This window comes from Astyanax mexicanus, chromosome 3 (genome assembly GCF_023375975.1).
Source record: "Astyanax mexicanus isolate ESR-SI-001 chromosome 3, AstMex3_surface, whole genome shotgun sequence".
Classification (NCBI taxonomy): domain Eukaryota; kingdom Metazoa; phylum Chordata; class Actinopteri; order Characiformes; family Acestrorhamphidae; genus Astyanax; species Astyanax mexicanus.
The window spans coordinates 29,497,894-29,517,414 of NC_064410.1; the positions used below are offsets into that span (position 1 = coordinate 29,497,894).

General features: G+C 39.2%; 1 protein-coding gene across 1 annotated transcript in view; it reads right to left on the reverse strand.

The window, feature by feature from the left end:
• grin2da (glutamate receptor, ionotropic, N-methyl D-aspartate 2D, a) overlaps positions 1-19,521 on the reverse strand; it is a 213,349-nt gene that overhangs the window by 55,161 nt on the left and 138,667 nt on the right. The window contains exon 5 of the mRNA XM_049476300.1: positions 1,888-2,002. Coding sequence (XP_049332257.1) covers positions 1,888-2,002 — 115 coding nt within the window. The remainder of the gene's footprint in view (positions 1-1,887; positions 2,003-19,521) is intronic.

Consider the following 19,521-nt stretch of genomic DNA (forward strand, 5'->3'; position numbering starts at 1 on the left):
TGCTATTGTAATCATGCATTTATTTAAACAGAGTAAATTTGGTCATGTACACTCAACTGTTTTTGATAGTTTTAGCATTAGTGCTGAATGACTTTCAATTTCAAACTTAAAAGAGGATATTCCAGCAATTTTATTCTTAGTTGAGACGGTATCAACCATTTAGTAATGTTGTAAAGTGTTACAAAAATATGATTATTTCATTGTGTTCTGTCTCATCCACTTCCTGCTAACTGTTATTTTTAAAAGTCAGAAGGTCTAATTTAGATTTAGTGATATCCCCACTTTGCCACATTCACCTCATCTCATATATCAGTGAAAAGATCATTTTTTTTCTGTAGAATGTCATTTAGAATATCTACATATCTCTATTCCCTTTGAACTAACAAAACCATAATTACAAATTTATATTTTACACAATTATTCCAAAATCAAACATCATATTTTGTATTATTAATGTGGATTGCTAACCACGCTCTAAAGGGTTTTACAAAGGGATTTATTAATATATCACTAATTGTGGATTTAGTAATGCAAAATGCATTTTAAATTAACAATGCATTGTGTTTTCTTGAATAAACCATTCCAACAATCTTATGTAAGCTCCTTTGTCTGGAGTGTGTTCTTACAATAAAAACCATTATAATTCTAAATGTTTTTTTTTTCATGTTTGCATGCAGTGTCTTCTTCAAAGTAATTTTGTAGGAAGTGAAGTGTTTAGCAAAAGTTGAAACATGAATTTATTTATTTATTGATTTTTTTTTTCGTATTTATATCAATCTACCTCAGTAGTGGTATTCTAATCATACACTTACTTAAGCAGTGCAATTTCAGTCATAAATTTAACTCAGTAGTGCTATTCTAATCTCTGAAAAAATGGCAAAACATATTCTTAATATCTTAAGACTCTTAACAAATGCTTCTTATTACAGCTTTGATTAAGAGTAGTGATCTTTAGGGTTTACTGGGGTTTTGGTTAAGTAAGGTTTGGTTAAGATCTTTCCAGATCCTCTGCTGTGTCTTTAGCTTTAACATTAGAATTCGAAGGAACACATAAGGAATTATGTAGTAACTTAAAAGTACTCTGTGAAAAATGTTGGTGGTTCTTATCTGGGATGCTGTTAACTTGTGGTTTCTGAGGCAACAGAGGTAACTCTTGTTCTCTTGTAACTCAGTTCTCCTGTGCAACAGAGGTAACTCTTGGTCTTCCTTTCCTGGCGTGGTCCTGATGAGAGCCAGTTTCATCAACGTTTTTGATGATCCTTGACACTTGAGGATATATTTTCTTAAAGTTAATGATTTTTTTTTTCATATTAACTGACCTTAATTTTTGTAAGTATTTTTTCTCCATAATATGGATTAGAACTTTACTCAAATAGAGCTATTCACTGTATACCACCACTCTACCTCTTCACAACTTTACAACTGATGCTCTCAAACTCTTGACAAGTTCAGCAAGGCTGTTAACTGAAAGCCTGAATTCCGTGTGGCTCTACCTCATAAAGCTGACTGAGAAAATGCCATTATGTCATCTAAGCAAAACGTGCTATTTTAAACAATCTAAAATATAAAAAATATTCATTTTTTCTGCATAGTTGAAATTACTTTAGTACTAATCTACAATGTAGAACGTTTAAAAAAAAAAGAAAAAACTCTGAATTTAAGGTATGTCCAGACTTTTGATTGGTATTGTATATTTTCATTGTGGGCCTTGAGGAGTATAATTAAGTATAATACAATTACATAAAAAAATAATCTCCAAATAAATAATGTAGGATGGGCTTTAAAGGATTTAACTGTTGAAAAAGTGAGACGGAAGGTAAGTAAATGACTGAACGCTTGAACGAAGGAATAGATGAATGAACTCATCACTGATTTTGCTCCACTCACCTCCTCCCAGCCCCGCCCTGCCATGTAGGAGATGACATCCACCAGCGGATTGGCCAAATAGCCATCATCATTAAAGGAGTAGTCTCGCCCAGATAGCGTTATGTTACTGAAGTACCTGTGAGAGGGTCAGAAAGCAGGAGCGAGAGAGAGAGAGAGGGAGAGGGGGGGAGTGATGAAAGAGGAAAGAGAGAGGAAGAGAGAGACAGAGATGGAGAGGAGATGAGATGAGTGAAGGAACAAATTAAGGAGAAGAAGGGTGATAAAGAATGGGGCAGTGGAAGAAGGAAGGACAGGAAGAGAAAGAGAGAGAGAGAGAGAGAGAGAGAAAGGTAGAGAGTGAGAGAGTGGATGATAAAGGGAGGGAAAGCGAGAGCAGGCAGAGATAAAGAGAGAGAGAGATAGGAGTTCCATTAGTCACCTTTCCCCACTCTGGATATTGTGTGTGTTTTGTGCTGAACACTTCAGGGACCTTTATATAAAACCTCTTGACGGCAGTGCCATTGAAAAAAAAACGAGCGAAAGCGAGGGAGTCCGGCGCGTGCTCGCCGCTCAATGAATATGGACGTATGAATGAGTGCGCAAACGAAGAATGGAATTGGAGGGAGTGGGAAGGAGGGGAAAGAAACGAACGAACGAACGAATGAATGAAGGCCGGAGGAGACAAATAAGCGGCGGCGGTATAGGCGAAGGTGTACGTGAGCCTGAATGAGCGAAAGATAAAGCGAAAGAATGAAGAGATGGCACAGGCAGACGGAGGGGTGGGAGGAGGAGGAAGCTGGAAGGCAGAGTGACATGCCCTGGAGGGACGGAGGGATGGCTCTGCGGGGTTTTTATCTCTTCGTCAGAGACAGAGCGTGCCAGTCATCACGCCGCTGCCTTGTTTTCAATATTCCGCTGTTTAGAGCTCTTAGGATGCCGCTGAGATGTTCTCGTAAGTCGCCATGACAACGGGGCGTCTAAGAGCCGCGCTGAAATGCTGAAAGAGGAGAGGAACTTGGGACGTTGCAGAAGAAGAAGAAAAAAAGAAAGAAACCATAAAAAAAGAAAGAAAGAAAGAAAGAGGGTGAAACTGGCACTTTTCTGCTCCCTGCCGCAAATGGAAGCTGCCTCTGTTCATCAGCAATTTGTCTTTCGCCGCTTTTTCATCAGGCCGGCCGCCGCCGCTTTGCGCGAGACGTTTTAGCCCTCTTTCACCGGATCCTTCTTCATTTTTATTTCAGCCCATTATATTATTGGATGCTCAGCCCCGTTTTAATGAGATTTGTGTCATAAGTCTCGCAGTCCGGGTCTTCGCGAAAAGAAATTGCACTTGATTCCTGATCCATAATTTATGGCGGCCCTCTGTATAAAAGATTATACTCATTCCAGTGTGTAACAGGCAGGACCGCTGCTTAAGTAAGCTGTTGGTTTAAAGCCCGTTTAATGAAACAGGAAACCAGTGAATGAGTGAAAGAGTGAACGAGTGAATGATTAGATGAGTGAATTGGAGGTGGAGAAAAGAAAAACACAGAAGCGATATGAATTGTGACATTCTTATTACGACACACTATACAGTTGTGGTCAAAAGTTTACATACACTTGTAAAAAAACATAATGTTATGGCTGTCTTGAGTTTTCAATAAGTTCTACAACTCTTATTTTTCTGTGATAGAGTGATCGGAACACATACATGTTTGTCACAAAAAACAGTCATAAAATTTGGTTCTTTCATAAATTTATTATGGGTCTGCTGAAAATGTCACCAAATCTGCTGGGTCAAAAATATACATACAGCAACATTAGTATTTGGTTACATGTCCCTTGGCCATTTTCACGGCAACTAGGCGCTTTTGGTAGCCATCCACAAGCTCCTGGCAAGCTTCAGGTCGAATGTTTGACCACTCTTCTTGACAGAATTGGTGCAGTTCAGCTAAATGTGATGGTTTTCTTGCATGAACCCGTTTCTTTAGCACTGTCCACATGTTCTCAATGGGGTTTAAGTCAGGACTTTGGGAAGGCCATTCTAAAACCTTAATTCTAGCCTGGTTTAGCCATTCCTTTACCACTTTTGATGTGTGTTTTGGGTCATTGTCTTGTTGGAACACCCAACTGCGCCCAAGACCCAACCTTCGGGCTGATGGTTTTAAGTTTTCCTGCAGAATTTGGAGGTAATCCTCCTTCTTCATTATCCCATTTACTTTCTGCAAAGAACCAGTTCCACTGGCAGCAAAACATCCCCAGAGCATAATACTACCACCACCATGCTTGACAGTAGGCATGGTGTTCCTGGGATTAAAGGCCTCACCTTTTCTCCTCCAAACATATTGCTGGGTGTTGTGGCCAAACAGCTCAATTTTTGTTTCGTCTGACCAGAGAACTTTCCTCCAGAAGGTTTTATCTTTGTCCATGTGATCAGCAGCAAACTTCAGCCGAGTCTTAAGGTGCCTTTTCTGGAGCAAGGGCTTCTTTCTTGCACGGCAGCCTCTCAGTCCATGGCGATGTAAAACACGCTTGACTGTGGAGACTGACACCTGTGTTCCATCAGCTTCCAAATCCTTGCAGACCTGCTTCTTGGTGATTCTTGGTTGACTCTTGACCATCCTGACCAATCTCCTCTCGGCAGCATGTGATAGCTTGCGTTTTCTTCCTGATCGTGGCAGTGACACAACTGTTCCATGCACTTTATACTTGCGTATAATTGTCTGCACAGTTGCTCTTGGGACCTGTAGCTGCTTTGAAATGGCTCCAAGTGACTTCCCTGACTTGTTCAAGTCAATAATTCGCTTTTTCAGATCCACACTGAGTTCCTTTGACTTTCCCATTGTAGCTTTTGTAGCTGAGTCTAATCACTGGGTCAAATGAGCCCTATTTAAATGAGCTCATGAGAAGTCAACAGCTGTAGTCAATCAGAATCACTTACAAGAAGTGAAGAGGCCATGACATGAAGCTAATTTGATTGACACAACTCGCTACATCACCAAAATTGACAAATTTTGTTGCTGTATGTATATTTTTGACCCAGCAGATTTGGTGACATTTTCAGCAGACCCATAATAAATTTATGAAAGAACCAAATTTTATGACTGTTTTTTGTGACAAACATGTATGTGTTCCGATCACTCTATCACAGAAAAATAAGAGTTGTAGAACTTATTGAAAACTCAAGACAGCCATAACATTATGTTTTTTTACAAGTGTATGTAAACTTTTGACCACAACTGTATATATATATATATATATATATATATATATATATATATATATATATATATATATATATATATATATATATATATATATATATATACGATTGGAAACGCTGTGAAGAAGATACAGATACAGAAGATGAATGGAGGAGAATAGGAGGAGATCAATTGCTGAATTGCTGATGTCACATTTGACACATACACTGACACATCCTGCGATTCAACATCCTCATCAAGAGTAACATCATACAGGAGATTTTAAAAAAGCGTTGAAAAAAAAAAATGGGCTGGACAAAATTACTGGCACCATTTAAAATGTTTCAAGCATCTGAGCATCAGATTTCCAAGCATCTTTTTTTAAAAACACCTGGCAAGTAACAGGTGCGGGCAATATAACAATCACACCTCAAACCAGATAAAAAAAGAGAAGAGACTACAGAACTAAGCAATGAGAACAGAAATAGGAGATTTGTGTGCAAAAATGGTCTAAAATTGTGGAAAAATATCAACAATCTTAAAGTTTATGTTCCTTTGTCCACTGTGCCTTGACCTTGTGCAGTCAAGTGTGCAGACTGTGTGAAATCTGAAGTTACCAAAAGTAAGATTTTGGGTCGGGATGTAGGGCTCAGTGTCAGAAAGCTGAGTTTCTGGGTTTGCGTCTTAGATCACGGGCCTTCCAGCATGACAATGACCCAAAACATACTTTAGAAAGCACACTGGATGGAAAAAGAAGATTACAAAAGAAAAAAAAAAGAAAACCCAAAATTCCAGATGAGAGGTGTAAGAAGCTTGTTGGTTCAGGTTGAATCAGGTTTCGAGCTGTCCTGCAGGCTCAGGGTGCATCAGTGTCACCGCAAACTATTCGTCGACATTTTAGTGGAATGAAACTCTATGGCAGGAGACCCAAGAGAAGCCCACTGCTCACACAGAGACAAAGTAAATGAGTCATGTTCAGAGCTACAGCTGCCATCCTACAAATACAGCCTGTGCCATGAATCACTTACTTAATCATCATTTTACTAATAATAATGCATCTCCTTACGTAAAAAAAAAACATCACAGTCTTACGTATTTTTTTCACAATATTCGTAATAAGTAGAGCAATGCCTAAATGCAACATCTTTACACAAATGAAGAGGAACCTGTAGTCTTTTCTAGGCCTTGAAAAGATTATATGTCATGTTTCTGAATTTGCAGTTGTTTCGTTGTCCTCTAAGTGCACTGGCTACCCAGTAATACCCCCCAATAAATGTATATACAGCTGTGGAAAAAATTAAGACCAAACCTTCAGTTTCTCTGATTTTGCTATTTATAGGTATATATTTAAGTAAAATGAACATTGCTGTTTTATTCTATAAACTACAGACAATATTTCTCTCAAAATCCAAATAAAAATATTGTCATTTAGAGCATTTATTTGCAGAAAATGAGAAATGGCTTTTTTTCTCCGTTTTTTTTTTTGTGTTGTTCCAATACACACAAAGGAAATAAACATGTATAAGCAAACATGTACCATATTTTTTCGGACTATAACAGACACTTTTGCTTTTAATTTATGAATTCTCCTAGTCAGGTATTAAGGTGCAGTAAAGCCACTCCACTGAAGTTTAGCGTTTTAAGGGTTTTTAGGAGTTTTCAGTGAAGTTTCTCCAGCACTAAGGCTAGGTGCAGCAGCATTAGCATTGGCATTAGCCACTAACCGCAGCACTAGCTCTTTCGCCGCTCAGAGGTGAGTATATTGGACTGTAGTCTAACAAGCTACGTTGGACAAACCACTAGCTAATATCGCCCTGGCTTACAGAACACTCAGGGTTCCTTAGCCTAGCGCTATTGGGCGGCATTTACACCCTGCTAGCACTGCAGTATTGTGACATATCGCAATTTATTTAATAGTAATCCCTGTATCATAGTGCCAAATTCTTACAAATACACAGCCCTATGAGACATACACTTACACACACACACACACACTCAGAATGCAGCAGTGCAACAGCGCTGCCTCATTTCTTCCCACCAGCGTTACACTCGACTGTTTCAGAGCTCTGTATAAGACACACTTAGAATCCCTAAACTTTCCCAGAAGTCAATAGTGCGCCTTATAATCTGGTGCATTTTATGTATGAATTCTGATAGTCAGGTATTAAGGAGCAGTAAAGACACTGCACTGAAGTTTAGTGTTTTAAGAGTTTTTAAGAGTTTTCAGTGAAGTTTCTCCAGCACTAAGGCTAGGTGCAGCAGCATTAGCATTAGCCACTAACCGCAGCGCTGGCTCTTTTGCTGTTTAGAGTTGACAGTATATCGGACTGTACTCTGCATGTTTACCGTGATAAAACAAGCTACGTTGGACAAACCACTAGCTAATATCGCCCTGGCTTACAGAACACTCAGGGTTCCTTAGCCTAGCACTATTGGGCGGCATTTACACCCTGCTAGCACTGCAGTATTGTGACATATCGCAATTTATTTAATAGTAATCCCTGTATCATAGTTCTTAGCAATACAGAGCCTTATGAAACATTCACACACACACACACACTCTCAGAATGCAGCAGTGTAACAGCGCTGCCTCATTTCTTCCCATCAGCGTTACACTCGACTGTTTCAAAGCGCGCCCTGCAATAAAGAGCTTATAGTATGAAATAATTCCTCTGGCCTACATGCATATCAAATGAGCAGAATCTGAAGACTGTCACAGTGCACAGAGTGCAACCCCTCACTCTCCATCAATCTCACTCTCTCTCTCTTTCTCTACGCCTCTTTCTTCCAGTCTCTCTCTCTCCCTCTTTCACCCCCTGCAATGTTGTCATAGCGACACAGCCATTGACATTACATGTGTTCTTCTAATGGCGTACAATGTGGGGTGAACAAACAACCTGAAGCGCAGCACAGCGGCTCTCCATCAGAATACAGATGTCACTCAAACCTTCATCATTAAACACAACACACACACACACACACACACTCGAAGTACAGCGAGAAGAAAGGGCACAGACAAGAGCCCCAGCAACAGATACATTAACATATAAAGACATATAACTCGCAGTACTATAGCGGAGTGAACCGTACAGAACAGAGCAGGGATAAAAGAGAGAGAGAGAGATGACACGAATAAGGATGAACAGCTAGAGAGCTGGCAAATACTGTAAAGAGCGGGAGGAGAAGATAAGAGATGGTGAGGAGATACAGAGCAGCAGTCTAGCAGCAGCAGCAGAGGAAATGAAGAAATAAAGACAGTGACTGGCAGTACGAGACCTGCTCAGTTAAGCACTGCAGACGAGAGAGCTACAGCTACAGCCTTCCTACAACTACGAGTACAGGCTGTTCCATGTGTCATTTACTAAATCATCAATATTACTAATAATAATAAATCCTCTTTTTTTGTGAAAGAACGAAACAAAAAATGAATAATTCTACGATTTTTATTAATCATTATATTGTTAATAAGTAAAGCAATGCCTAAAGCCACATCTTCACACACACAAATAAAACACGAATTGATTCGATTCTCGATTTTCTTTTTTCTTTTTTTACTGCAAAAAGGCCTATGCCAGTTTTAGATTAGTCTATGGTCAGTCATTGGTTTGATTCATCAAATTTACAATATCTTATTTCAAAAGGTGGGCTTGATATAAGTGATGCAAAGTAAAACAAGTGATCTGTAATACACCACATTAGGCACTATTGGTCAAATTTAAATAATTTAATTAAGATATATATCCATCTATATCCATCTAGTGGCTTTTTTTGGTAGGAGCAGTGTGCACTACTAAAACAGCAACATAACAAAATAAATAATAATAAAACACAGGAACAGTCATGTACAAAATAGTAGAACAATTAGAGCCTTAACAAACTGAACTCTATCCTACTATAACAGTTAAACATGAAAAATAAGACTCGGTCCCTGAGAATGACAAGTTTTTTTCTTTAACAAAGATATATTATTAACTTTATCTGAGAGAAAGATGCTCCTTAAGGAACCAAAACTATTAACGTATGAGAGGCTAGACAAAACAACTGTTGTTTTTATATTTTCAAGTTTTTCTTTAAGAAGATGAGCGTGTCCACATTCTCTGGAGAAAGGGCTGCTTTTTGAGCAGTCGGCTACAGCGCGCGCGCTTGCGTAGCTTAGAGGGAGGGATCGTCGATCATCTTTTTGACTTTGATGTTCGAGACCATGACATAATTTCGATGACATCCCTAATATATACAGTAATGGATGAAAGTGTTGGCACCTACCACCAATGGTTTTTCCTACCACTGCTTTGCTGACGACACTCAGCTATACCTGTCGTTCTCACCCGATGATCACTCAATCTCTGCACGAATATCACAGTGTCTCTCAGACATATCCGCATGGATGAAGGAACATCACCTCCAACTAAACCTCTCAAAGACTGAACCTCTGGTCATACCAGCAAAACCTTCTATTCAACACAACTTTGCCATAACCATCGACTCTCTCTCTCTCTCATCGACAAAGGTTGCTAGGAACCTGGGTGTTATGGTTGATGACCAGCTCTCCTTCACGCACCATGTGGCCTCGGTTGCTCGATCCTGCCGCTTTGCGCTTTATAACATCAGGAAAATTAGACAGTTTCTGACGCAACAGGCCACCCAACTCCTGGTACAAGCGGTCGTCATCTCACGCCTCGACTACTGCAATGCCGTACTAACTGGCCTCCCGGCCTGTGTAGTAAAACCACTACAGATGATTCAGAATGCAGCAGCACGTCTGGTCTTCAACCAACCAAAACGGGCACATGTCACTCCGCTGCTCATTGAGCTCCACTGGCTACTGGTTGCTGCTCGCATCAAATTCAAAGTGCTTACAATCGCCTACAAGGTGATGACAGAACAGGCTCCTTCCTACCTGCACTCACTCCTGAAGGCTTACTCTACCTCCCGGCCGCTGCGCTCCTCCAATGAACGTCGCCTCGCTTTGCCAAACATTCACACAAAGCAATCCAGACTGTTCTCATACAGAGTTCCCCAATGGTGGAACAAACTACCTTCCACTACCAGATCAGGAGAATCTCTCGCTATCTTTAAGAAACTCCTGAAGACAGAGCTCTTCAAAGAGCACTTACTCTCCTAACACCTCTAACAAACACCTCTAACTAATTCTAACCTCATCTCCTTCTTCCTCTTCTCTACTCCTCTATCCCATTATTTCCCTCTGACCTAGGCCCTATAGATAGGCCCTATCTATAGATGCTTTATTTTTAACTTCTATTATTTTTGTACTTAACCTCTTCTATTATTTGCACTTCAATATTGTAAGTCGCTTTGGACAAAAGCATCTGCCAAATGTAATGTAATGTAATGTAATGAATTTGATGTGTGCTTTAAAACTGTATGTACAGTATTTCAGAATTTGATGGAATGTTTCTCAAATTGTTTTAGCTGCTGTGTTTCTGACCGTAATTTGCTTTAGGGCATTTCAAATTGTGTTTTTAAAGTTGATGTTATTTGTTGATAAAACTGAAACTACTTAAACATTAAAGTAATCTTAAAAAATAATAATAATAATAATAATAAAAACATACTTCTGAAAAAAATCCACTGTATTCGCAGGCATATCCATAATCTGAAAATAAAATTACAGAGGTGGTTCATATATTTGCTAAATACTATAAAGAATACGTCAAAAATGAGAAAATTCATGTGAAAAATAAGTAGTAGTAAAAGACTTATCAGTATAGGAGTTACATTTGTGAAACACTAAGTACAGATTATTGACATTACATACATTACTTACACTAAATTGCCCCATTAAAATAAAGAAGAACATGCATTTATTCAGCTTTTTCTTTTCTTCTTTGAAAAGAAATGTTCATGCTTTGTTCTCGTCTTTATGTTTAACTGCATTTTTTATGTGATGGTCTAGCTACAACAACAACACGTATTTCAGACTTCAGACACATTATTTACTGATTTGAATCCCACTCTAAATGCACTGTGTGTGTCTGCGCTTCAGTTCTGAAACTGCTGCAGTCCATCTAAAAGCAGCGGCACGGCAGAGACTGAGGCATTATTATGAATCTGCAGGCCTGACTGCATTTATTTCTGACATATTTGATGTGTTACTTTAATCAGTGAAAGACTATTTGCATTGCAAATTCAGAAAAAGCCTTGTTTAAAAGTTTTAAAAGTTAATAGGACTCTTAGTTTGTACATGCTGGTGTCCACCCAATGAAGAGCACCTATAAAAATATATATATTTAACATAACACTTTTCCAATACAGGGTTGCATCACAGCTCACCAGCAACAAAGACAACAACATCAATAACATCCCCTTGTAAAACAAACGTATTAAACAGCAATTAACAGGGACAAATCAATAAGCGGGAGAAGAACAATTATAGTATTAAATAAAAGCTTTAAGACTGGGCATTGAGCCAACAAAAGAAAAGCGTAATTTAGATCCAGAGCCAATGGTAGTGCTATTGTAAAGACTAGGCTTAAATACGACCTTAGAGTCAAGACCACCAAGACCATGACGCATCTGTCGAGTGTCGAGTCAAAACAAAGACTTGGACACATAGAAATTGAGTCAAGACCAGGACGTCAAGTAGTTGAGTCCAAGTTAAAACCAAGACCAAGACGTCAAGTAGTTGAGTCCAAGTTAAAACCAGAACCAAGACGTCAAGTTGTTAAGTCCAAGGCAAGACCAAGATGTCAAGTAGTTGAGTCCAAGTTAAAACCAAGACCAAGATGTCAAGTAGTTGAGTCCAAGGCAAGACCAAGATGTCAAGTAGTTGAGTCCAAGTTAAAACCAAGACCAAGATGTCAAGTAGTTGAGTCCAAGGCAAGACCAAGACATCAAGTAGTTGAGTCCAAGGCAAGACAAAGACGTCAAGTAGTTGAGTCCAAGTTAAAACCAAGACCAAGAGGTCAAGTAGGTGAGTCCAAGTTAAAACCAAGACCAAGATGTCAAGTAGTTGAGTCCAAGTTAAAACCAAGACCAAGACGTCAAGTAGTTGAGTCCAAGTTAAAACCAATACCAAGATGTCAAGTAGTTGAGTCCAAGTTAAAACCAAGACCAAGACGTCAAGTAGGTGAGTCCAAGTTAAAACCAAGACCAAGATGTCAAGTAGTTGAGTCTAAGTTAAAACCAAGACCAAGACATCAAGTAGTTGAATCCAAGGCAAGACCAAGATGTCAAGTAATTGAGTCCAAGTTAAAACTAAGACCAAGACGTCAAGTAGTTGAACTCATGGCAAGACCAAGACGTCAAGTAGTTGAGTCCAAGTTAAAACCAAGAAAAAGATGTCAAGTAGTTGAGTCCAAGGCAAGACCAAGACATCATGTAGTTGAGTCCAAGTTAAAACCAAGACAAAGACATCAAGTAGATGAGTCCAAGGCAAGACCAAGACGTCAAGTATTTAAGTGCAAATTAAAACCAAGACCAAGACGTCAAGTAGTTGAATCCAAGTTAAAACCAAGACCAAGATGTCAAGAAATTGATTCCAAGGCAAGACCAAAACGTCAAATAGTTGAGTCCAAGTTAAAACCAACACCAAGACGTCAAGTAGTTGAGTCCAAGGCAAGACCAAGACGTCACGTAGTTGAGTCCAAGTATAAACCAAGACCAAGGTGTCAAGTTGTTGAGTCCAAGGCAAGACCAATACGTCAAGTAGTTGAGTCCAAGTTAAAACCAAGACCAAGATGGCAAGTTGTTGAGTCCAAGGCAAGACCAAGACATCAAGTAGTTGAGTCCAAGGCAAGACCAAGACGTCAAGTAGTTGAGTCCAAGTTAAAACCAAGACAAAGACATCAAGTAGTTGAGTCCAAGTTAAAACCAAGACAAAGACATCAAGTAGATGAGTCCAAGGCAAGACCAAGACGTCAAGTAGTTGAGTCAAAGGCAAGACCAAGATGTCAAGTAGTTGAGTCCAAGTTAAAACCAAGACCAAGAAGTCAAGTAGTTGAGTCCAAGGCAAGACCAAGATGTCAAGTAGTTGAGTCCAAGTTAAAACCAAGACCAAGATGTCAAGTAGTTGAGTCCAAGGCAAGACCAAGACATCAAGTAGTTGAGTCCAAGGCAAGACAAAGACGTCAAGTAGTTGAGTCCAAGTTAAAACCAAGACCAAGACGTCAAGTAGTTGAGTCCAAGTTAAAACCAAGACACAAAGACGTCAAGTAGTTGAGTCCAAGTTAAAACCAAGACCAAGACGTCAAGTAGTAGAGTCCAAGTTAAAACCAAGACCAAGACGTCAAGTAGGTGAGTCCAAGTTAAAACCAAGACCAAGACGTCAAGTAGTTGAGTCCAAGTTAAAACCAAGACCAAGATGTCAAGTAGTTGAGTCCAAGTTAAAACCAAGACAAAGACATCAAGTAGAAGAGTCCAAGGCAAGACCAAGACGTCAAGTAGTTGAGTCCAAGTTAAAACCAAGACCTAGACATCAAGTAGTTGAATCCAAGGCAAGACCAAGACCAAGATGTCAAGTAATTGAGTCCAAGTTAAAACCAAGACCAAGATGTCAAGTAGTTGAGTCCAAGGCAAAACAAAGACATCAAGTAGATGAGTCCAAGGCAAGACCAAGACGTCCAGCAGTTGAGTCAAAGGCAAGACCAAGACGTCAAGTAGTTGAGTCCAAGTTAAAACCAAGACCAAGACATCAAGTGGTTGAATCCAAGGCAAGACCAAGATGTCAAGTAATTGAGTCCAAGTTAAAACTAAGACCAAGACGTCAAGTAGTTGAACTCATGGCAAGACCAAGACATCAAGTAGATGAGTCCAAGGCAAGACCAAGACGTCCAGCAGTTGAGTCAAAAGCAAGACCAAGACGTCAAGTAGTTGAGTCCAAGTTAAAACCAAGACCAAGACATCAAGTGGTTGAATCCAAGGCAAGACCAAGACGTCAAGTAGTTGAGTCCAAGTTAAAACCAAGACAAAGACATCAAGTAGATGAGTCCAAGGCAAGACCAAGACGTCAAGTATTTAAGTGCAAATTAAAACCAAGACCAAGACGTCAAGTAATTGATTCCAAGGCAAGACCAAGACGTCAAGTAGTTGAGTCCAAGTTAAAACCAACACCAAGACTTCAAGTAGTTGAGTCCAAGGCAAGACCAAGACGCCAAGTAGTTGAGTCCAAGTTAAAACCAAGACCAAGATGTCAAGTTGTTGAGTCCAAGGCAAGACCAAGACATCAAGTAGTTGAGTCCAAGGCAAGACCAAGACGTCAAGTAGTTGAGTCCAAGTTAAAACCAAGACAAAGACATCAAGTAGATGAGTCCAAGGCAAGACCAAGACGTCAAGTAGTTGAGTCAAAGGCAAGACCAAGACGTCAAGTAGTTGAGTCCAAGTTAAAACCAAGACTAAGACATCAAGTAGTTGAATCCAAGGCAAGACCAAGATGTCAAGTAATTGAGTCCAAGTTAAAACTAAGACCAAGATGTCAAGTAGTTGAACTCATGGCAAGACCAAGACGTCAAGTAGTTGAGTCCAAGTTAAAACCAAGACCAAGACATCAAGTAGTTGAACCCAAGGCCAGACCAAGACGTCAAGTAGTTGAGTCCAAGTTAAAACCAAGACCAAGATGTCAAGTAGTTGAGTCCAAGGCAAGACCAAGACATCATGTAGTTGAGTCCAAGTTAAAACCAAGACAAAGACATCAAGTAGATGAGTCCAAGGCAAGACCAAGATGTCAAGTATTTAAGTGCAAATTAAAACCAAGACCAAGACATCAAGTAGTTGAATCCAAGTTAAAACCAAGACCAAGACGTCAAGTAATTGAATCCAAGGCAAGACCAAGACGTCAAGTAGTTGAGTCCAAGTTAAAACCAACACCAAGACGTCAAGTAGTTAAATCCAAAGCAAGACCAAGACGTCAAGTAGTTGAGTCCAAGTTTAAACCAAGACCAAGGTGTCAAGTAGTTGAGTCCAAGTTAAAACCAAGACCAAGACATCAAGTAGTTGAATCCAAGTTAAAACCAAGACCAAGACGTCAAGTAATTGAGTCCAAGGCAAGACCAAGACGTCAAGTAGTTGAATCCAAGTTAAAACCAAGACCAAGACATCAAGTAGTTAAGTTCAAGGCAAGACCAAGATGTCAAGTAGTTAAGTGCAAATTAAAACCAAGACCAAGACATCAAGTAGTTGAATCCAAGTTAAAACCAAGACCAAGACGTCAAGTAATTGACTCCAAGGCAAGACCAAGACGTCAAGTAGTTAGTTGAGTCCAAGTTAAAACCAACACCAAGACGTCAAGTAGTTGAACCCAAGTTAAAACCAAGACCAAGACATCAAGTAGTTAAGTTCAAGGCAAGACCAAGATGTCAAGTAGTTAAGTGCAAATTAAAACCAAGACCAAGACATCAAGTAGTTGAGTCCAAGTTAAAACCAACACCAAGACGTCAAGTAGTTGAGTCCAAGTTAAATCAAGACCAAGACATCAAGTAGTTGAGTCCAAGTTAAAACCAACACCAAGACGTCAAGTAGTTGAGTCCAAGTTAAATCAAGACCAAGATGTCAAGTAGTTGAGTCCAAGTTAAAACCAAGACCAAGACGTCAAGTAGTTGAGTCCAAGTTAAAACCAAGACCAGAACGCATTGAGTCTGAGTCAATACCAATTATTTTTGCAATTGAATCTGAGTCAAGTCCAAGACCAGGACACTTTGAGCCTGAAGATATTTAGAAGTCAAGACTAAGTCAAGGCCAAAACCAGGTCACATGAAGTCTAAGTCAAGACCAAAACTGAGAATGGCCAAGATCAATGTAAGACAGATCATATTAAAAATGGAATGAAAATGAAATTAATTTGTAACACATTCAACTTCTACTTCTTATATCTGCTATATTGTACTACTGTCACGAACGGAGATGAAGGGATCAGACAAAAATGCAGATAATTAAACAAACACAGGTAGAAATAAAAAAACAACACTAAGAAAACACAACTATGAAAACCAGACAAGGAAAATCAAACTAAGAAAACTAGACTAAGAGACATTCATGGTTCCTCCTCTTTTCTGACCTGGAACTACATCCTGAACCCAAACCGGGTCGCAACAAATCCGGAAAAATTCCGGATTAGCCACCGTTCTGTTACGACTCAGTCTACGGTCAGGATGTTGTTCCATAAAAGAAAGTGACACAGAGGTTATAGAGCTTTATAGAGCTACAAAGTTCTCCTAGATGCTCACTAGAGCTTAAAAATAGACAATGAATGTAGAAACAAAGAGGTGGTCACGGTATTGTCACCATATTGTGACTTGATTGTGTAAATACAACCTAAATTAAAAGGTTTGGGGACGCCTGGTCCAAATTTCTGTAACTGTAAATAGTATTTAACTCGATTTCCAAAGGTATAAAAGTTAAAAATGACGCATTCCTTCAATACATGTTCAGGACTTAGTAGCACCCTCTTTGGTGAGTATTAGAGTTTAGTACTGCTTTTGTAGGCAGTGAAGGGTCTTTCAGTTCATGTCTGAAGGATTTTCACCTTTTCTTTCTTGCAAAAGGCTTGTAGTTGTGTGAAATGTTCTGACCTAGCTCTGTCAGAGTCTTCCATGCACTGCTCTTTTGAGGTCTATCCAGAGATTTCAGTGATATTTAGGGGGATATTTGGGGGACCGTGAAGGCCATGGTAAAACCTTCAGCTTGTACGTCTTGAGATTCTCCATTGTGGATTTTGAAGAGTGTTTGTAGGATCTTGATCTTGCCCTTTCTTTTCATGTACAGCTTTTTACAGACGCCATACATTTTTGCTTCTAGAATTTGCTGCTGTTTCATTGAATCCATTCTTCCCTCAAGTAGAGAAACTTTCCCAATCCCACTGGCTGCAAAACAAGCCCAAAGCATGATTGATTTATTTCATACAAGGTTCTGCACCCTTTTTCTCCAAATGTTTCTTCAGTCATTGTGTCTAAAAGGCAAATTATTTAATATTTAACATTTATCAGTCCATAGAACTTGATAAGGGTTGCATCATGCTTGTTTAGAAGTTGTAATAAAAAATATATATATAAAACTTTGAGCTGAGGATGCAGGTTTCTTCTAAAGTTTCTTCCAGGTATCAATTATTAATTATTAATAACTGTAAAAAGTTCTACTTGAAAAATCTGGGTCATTTGCATATTACTGGGAATCATTTCTTTATTTTAAATTGGCACTTAATTTGGGCAAAAACTCATTTAAAGTTCCACTAGGTAGGATTGAGATTTTGTGCTCGTGGGCTCCCCCTACAGTTGTAGAGTGTAATAAATGTTTCAGGCTGATTAGTTTCTCTTTCTCGTTTTCTGGCTTTCACAGGCATATTCGGTCTCTTTCCAGCTTCTGCCAGAGTGTCTGTATGTTGGTTTGTAAAGAATAACCAGTAGTCCTTGTAGAACTGTTAGAACTAAAGGTCGGAAAGCGTTGGTCGTGGCCGCCTCTGAAAACTTACAGAGTCTGGTTTGAGCTCAGAGGAGCTCCGGCACAGACACGAGAGCACCGTTATTCCTCCTATTACACCTCAATGGAGTGCTGCAGTGAGTTTCAAGCTGTAATTTTACTTGTTTAAACAGATCAAAAATCAAGGAAATCCTACCTAGTGCTGCTTTAACTCAAATAAGCCCATGGTATCCAATATGTTACAGATCCTTTAAAATACATAGAACGTTCTCACAGCTGTCTGTCCTGCACTTAAACTTATGGAGTCCCTAAATGATACTTTCTGAACATCCTGAGCGCATCACAGGATACTGCATGAATGTGTGATCATGTGACCCCATTTACAGAACATACAGCAGGTGTGCTCGGCTTGTGATTGAGTAAAAAAGCAGATAATTTCAAAAGTGTATTTTGCTTCTCAAGGTCTGTTTTAACAAAGTCCAGACACTCTAATAAAAGGTTATACATAACCTACAGTACCAATTAAAAGTTTGGACACACCTTAAATTCGGTTGTTTTTTCATTATTTTAAAACATGTCCTGCATTGTAGATTATTACAAAAATCATCCAAACCATAAAGAAAACATATTGTCGCTGTCCATTTCCATTTTTGTAGATTTTTAGTTTGCCACATACAGGGTTTGGACAATGAAACTGAAACACCAGTCATTTTAGTGTGGGAGGTTTCATGGCTAAATTGGAGCAGCCTGGTGGCCAATCTTCATTAATTGCACATTGCACCAGTAAGAGCAGAGTGTGAAGGTTCATTTAGCAGGGTAAGAGCACAGTTTTGAAATATTGCAATGCTTTGTGATGCATCAAGAGCCACAGTATCCAGGGTAATGTCAGCACATCACCAAGAAGGACCAACCACATCCAACAGGATTAACTGTGGACGCAAGAGGAAGCTGTCCGTCGGGAGCATAAATTATTGTGGTCTAAACCAGGTGTTTCAGTTTCATTGTCCAACCCCTGTAAAAAAAAAAATTGATGAATGAAGCAATAGAAAGTTTCCAAAATTACCCGAAATAAACTCTTTTTACATTGACTTTCATGGGAAGTCCTGGGAAAGTTCACCAGTGTCCCGTTTTCTGAAAATGTAAGGGGGACACTTACATTTTCACTGCACTGTAAGTAAAGACCCAGAACCACTGAAAAAAAGGATGCTAATAATGAACGAAATAAAAAATAACTGTACATCTTCAGATGTTTATGAGTTGAGGCGCCATACTAGGATTATATTAGAAATTGCCTATGACTAAATTATTATTAATTAAAAGAAAAATGTGCCAATTTTACCTCAAAATGAGGCATCGGCAGGGTAAGAATTAGCAGAGAGTGGAAAAGGAGGACAGAGCGAGGAGATGGCAGCTGTGGAAGGATGGATAGAAAGGAGGAGTGGAAGACGGGAGCAGAGTATTTAAACATCAGAAACATTGAGAGGATTTTAATGTCTCCATTAAAACAGCATTAGCATGGTGATGAGCAGCAGCCTCTCTCTACCTTCATCACAGCTGTGTGTGTGTGTGCGGTGTGTGTGTGTGATGTGTGTGTGTGGTGTGTGTGTGTGCGGTGTGTGTCTGAAAAGAAAAGGAGAGGGGGTGAAAGAGGTTCAGAGCTGTTTCAGTAACACACACTTATAATGTGCTTACTGTGTGTGTGTGTGTGTGTGTATATATTAGCAACAGCTCAATAGATTTTCAATATGCATTGCTGCATTGCACTGGCTATATCCCTAGCTAAGCAATTGTTTGTGTACATACATGCACTTATGTGTGTAACTGTGTTTGAGTGTGATGTGTGATCAAAATGTGGTTCAGAGAGCACTTTTAATATCAAATATAAACATTTGGGATGTGTTTAGAACTGTATTGCATGAGAATAGGATAGGATAGGATGGATTACCTCAGGACGTCATTAGGAACCTCTACAACTCAATGCCGAGATGTCCGGCATATTGCACTACACATTCATTACACAAGAATTACACACTACTTTTGTTGCTCTATTTCTTCCTCTAAATTTAGTAAATGAAATACATCTACTCAGGTTGTAATGTAATTAAAG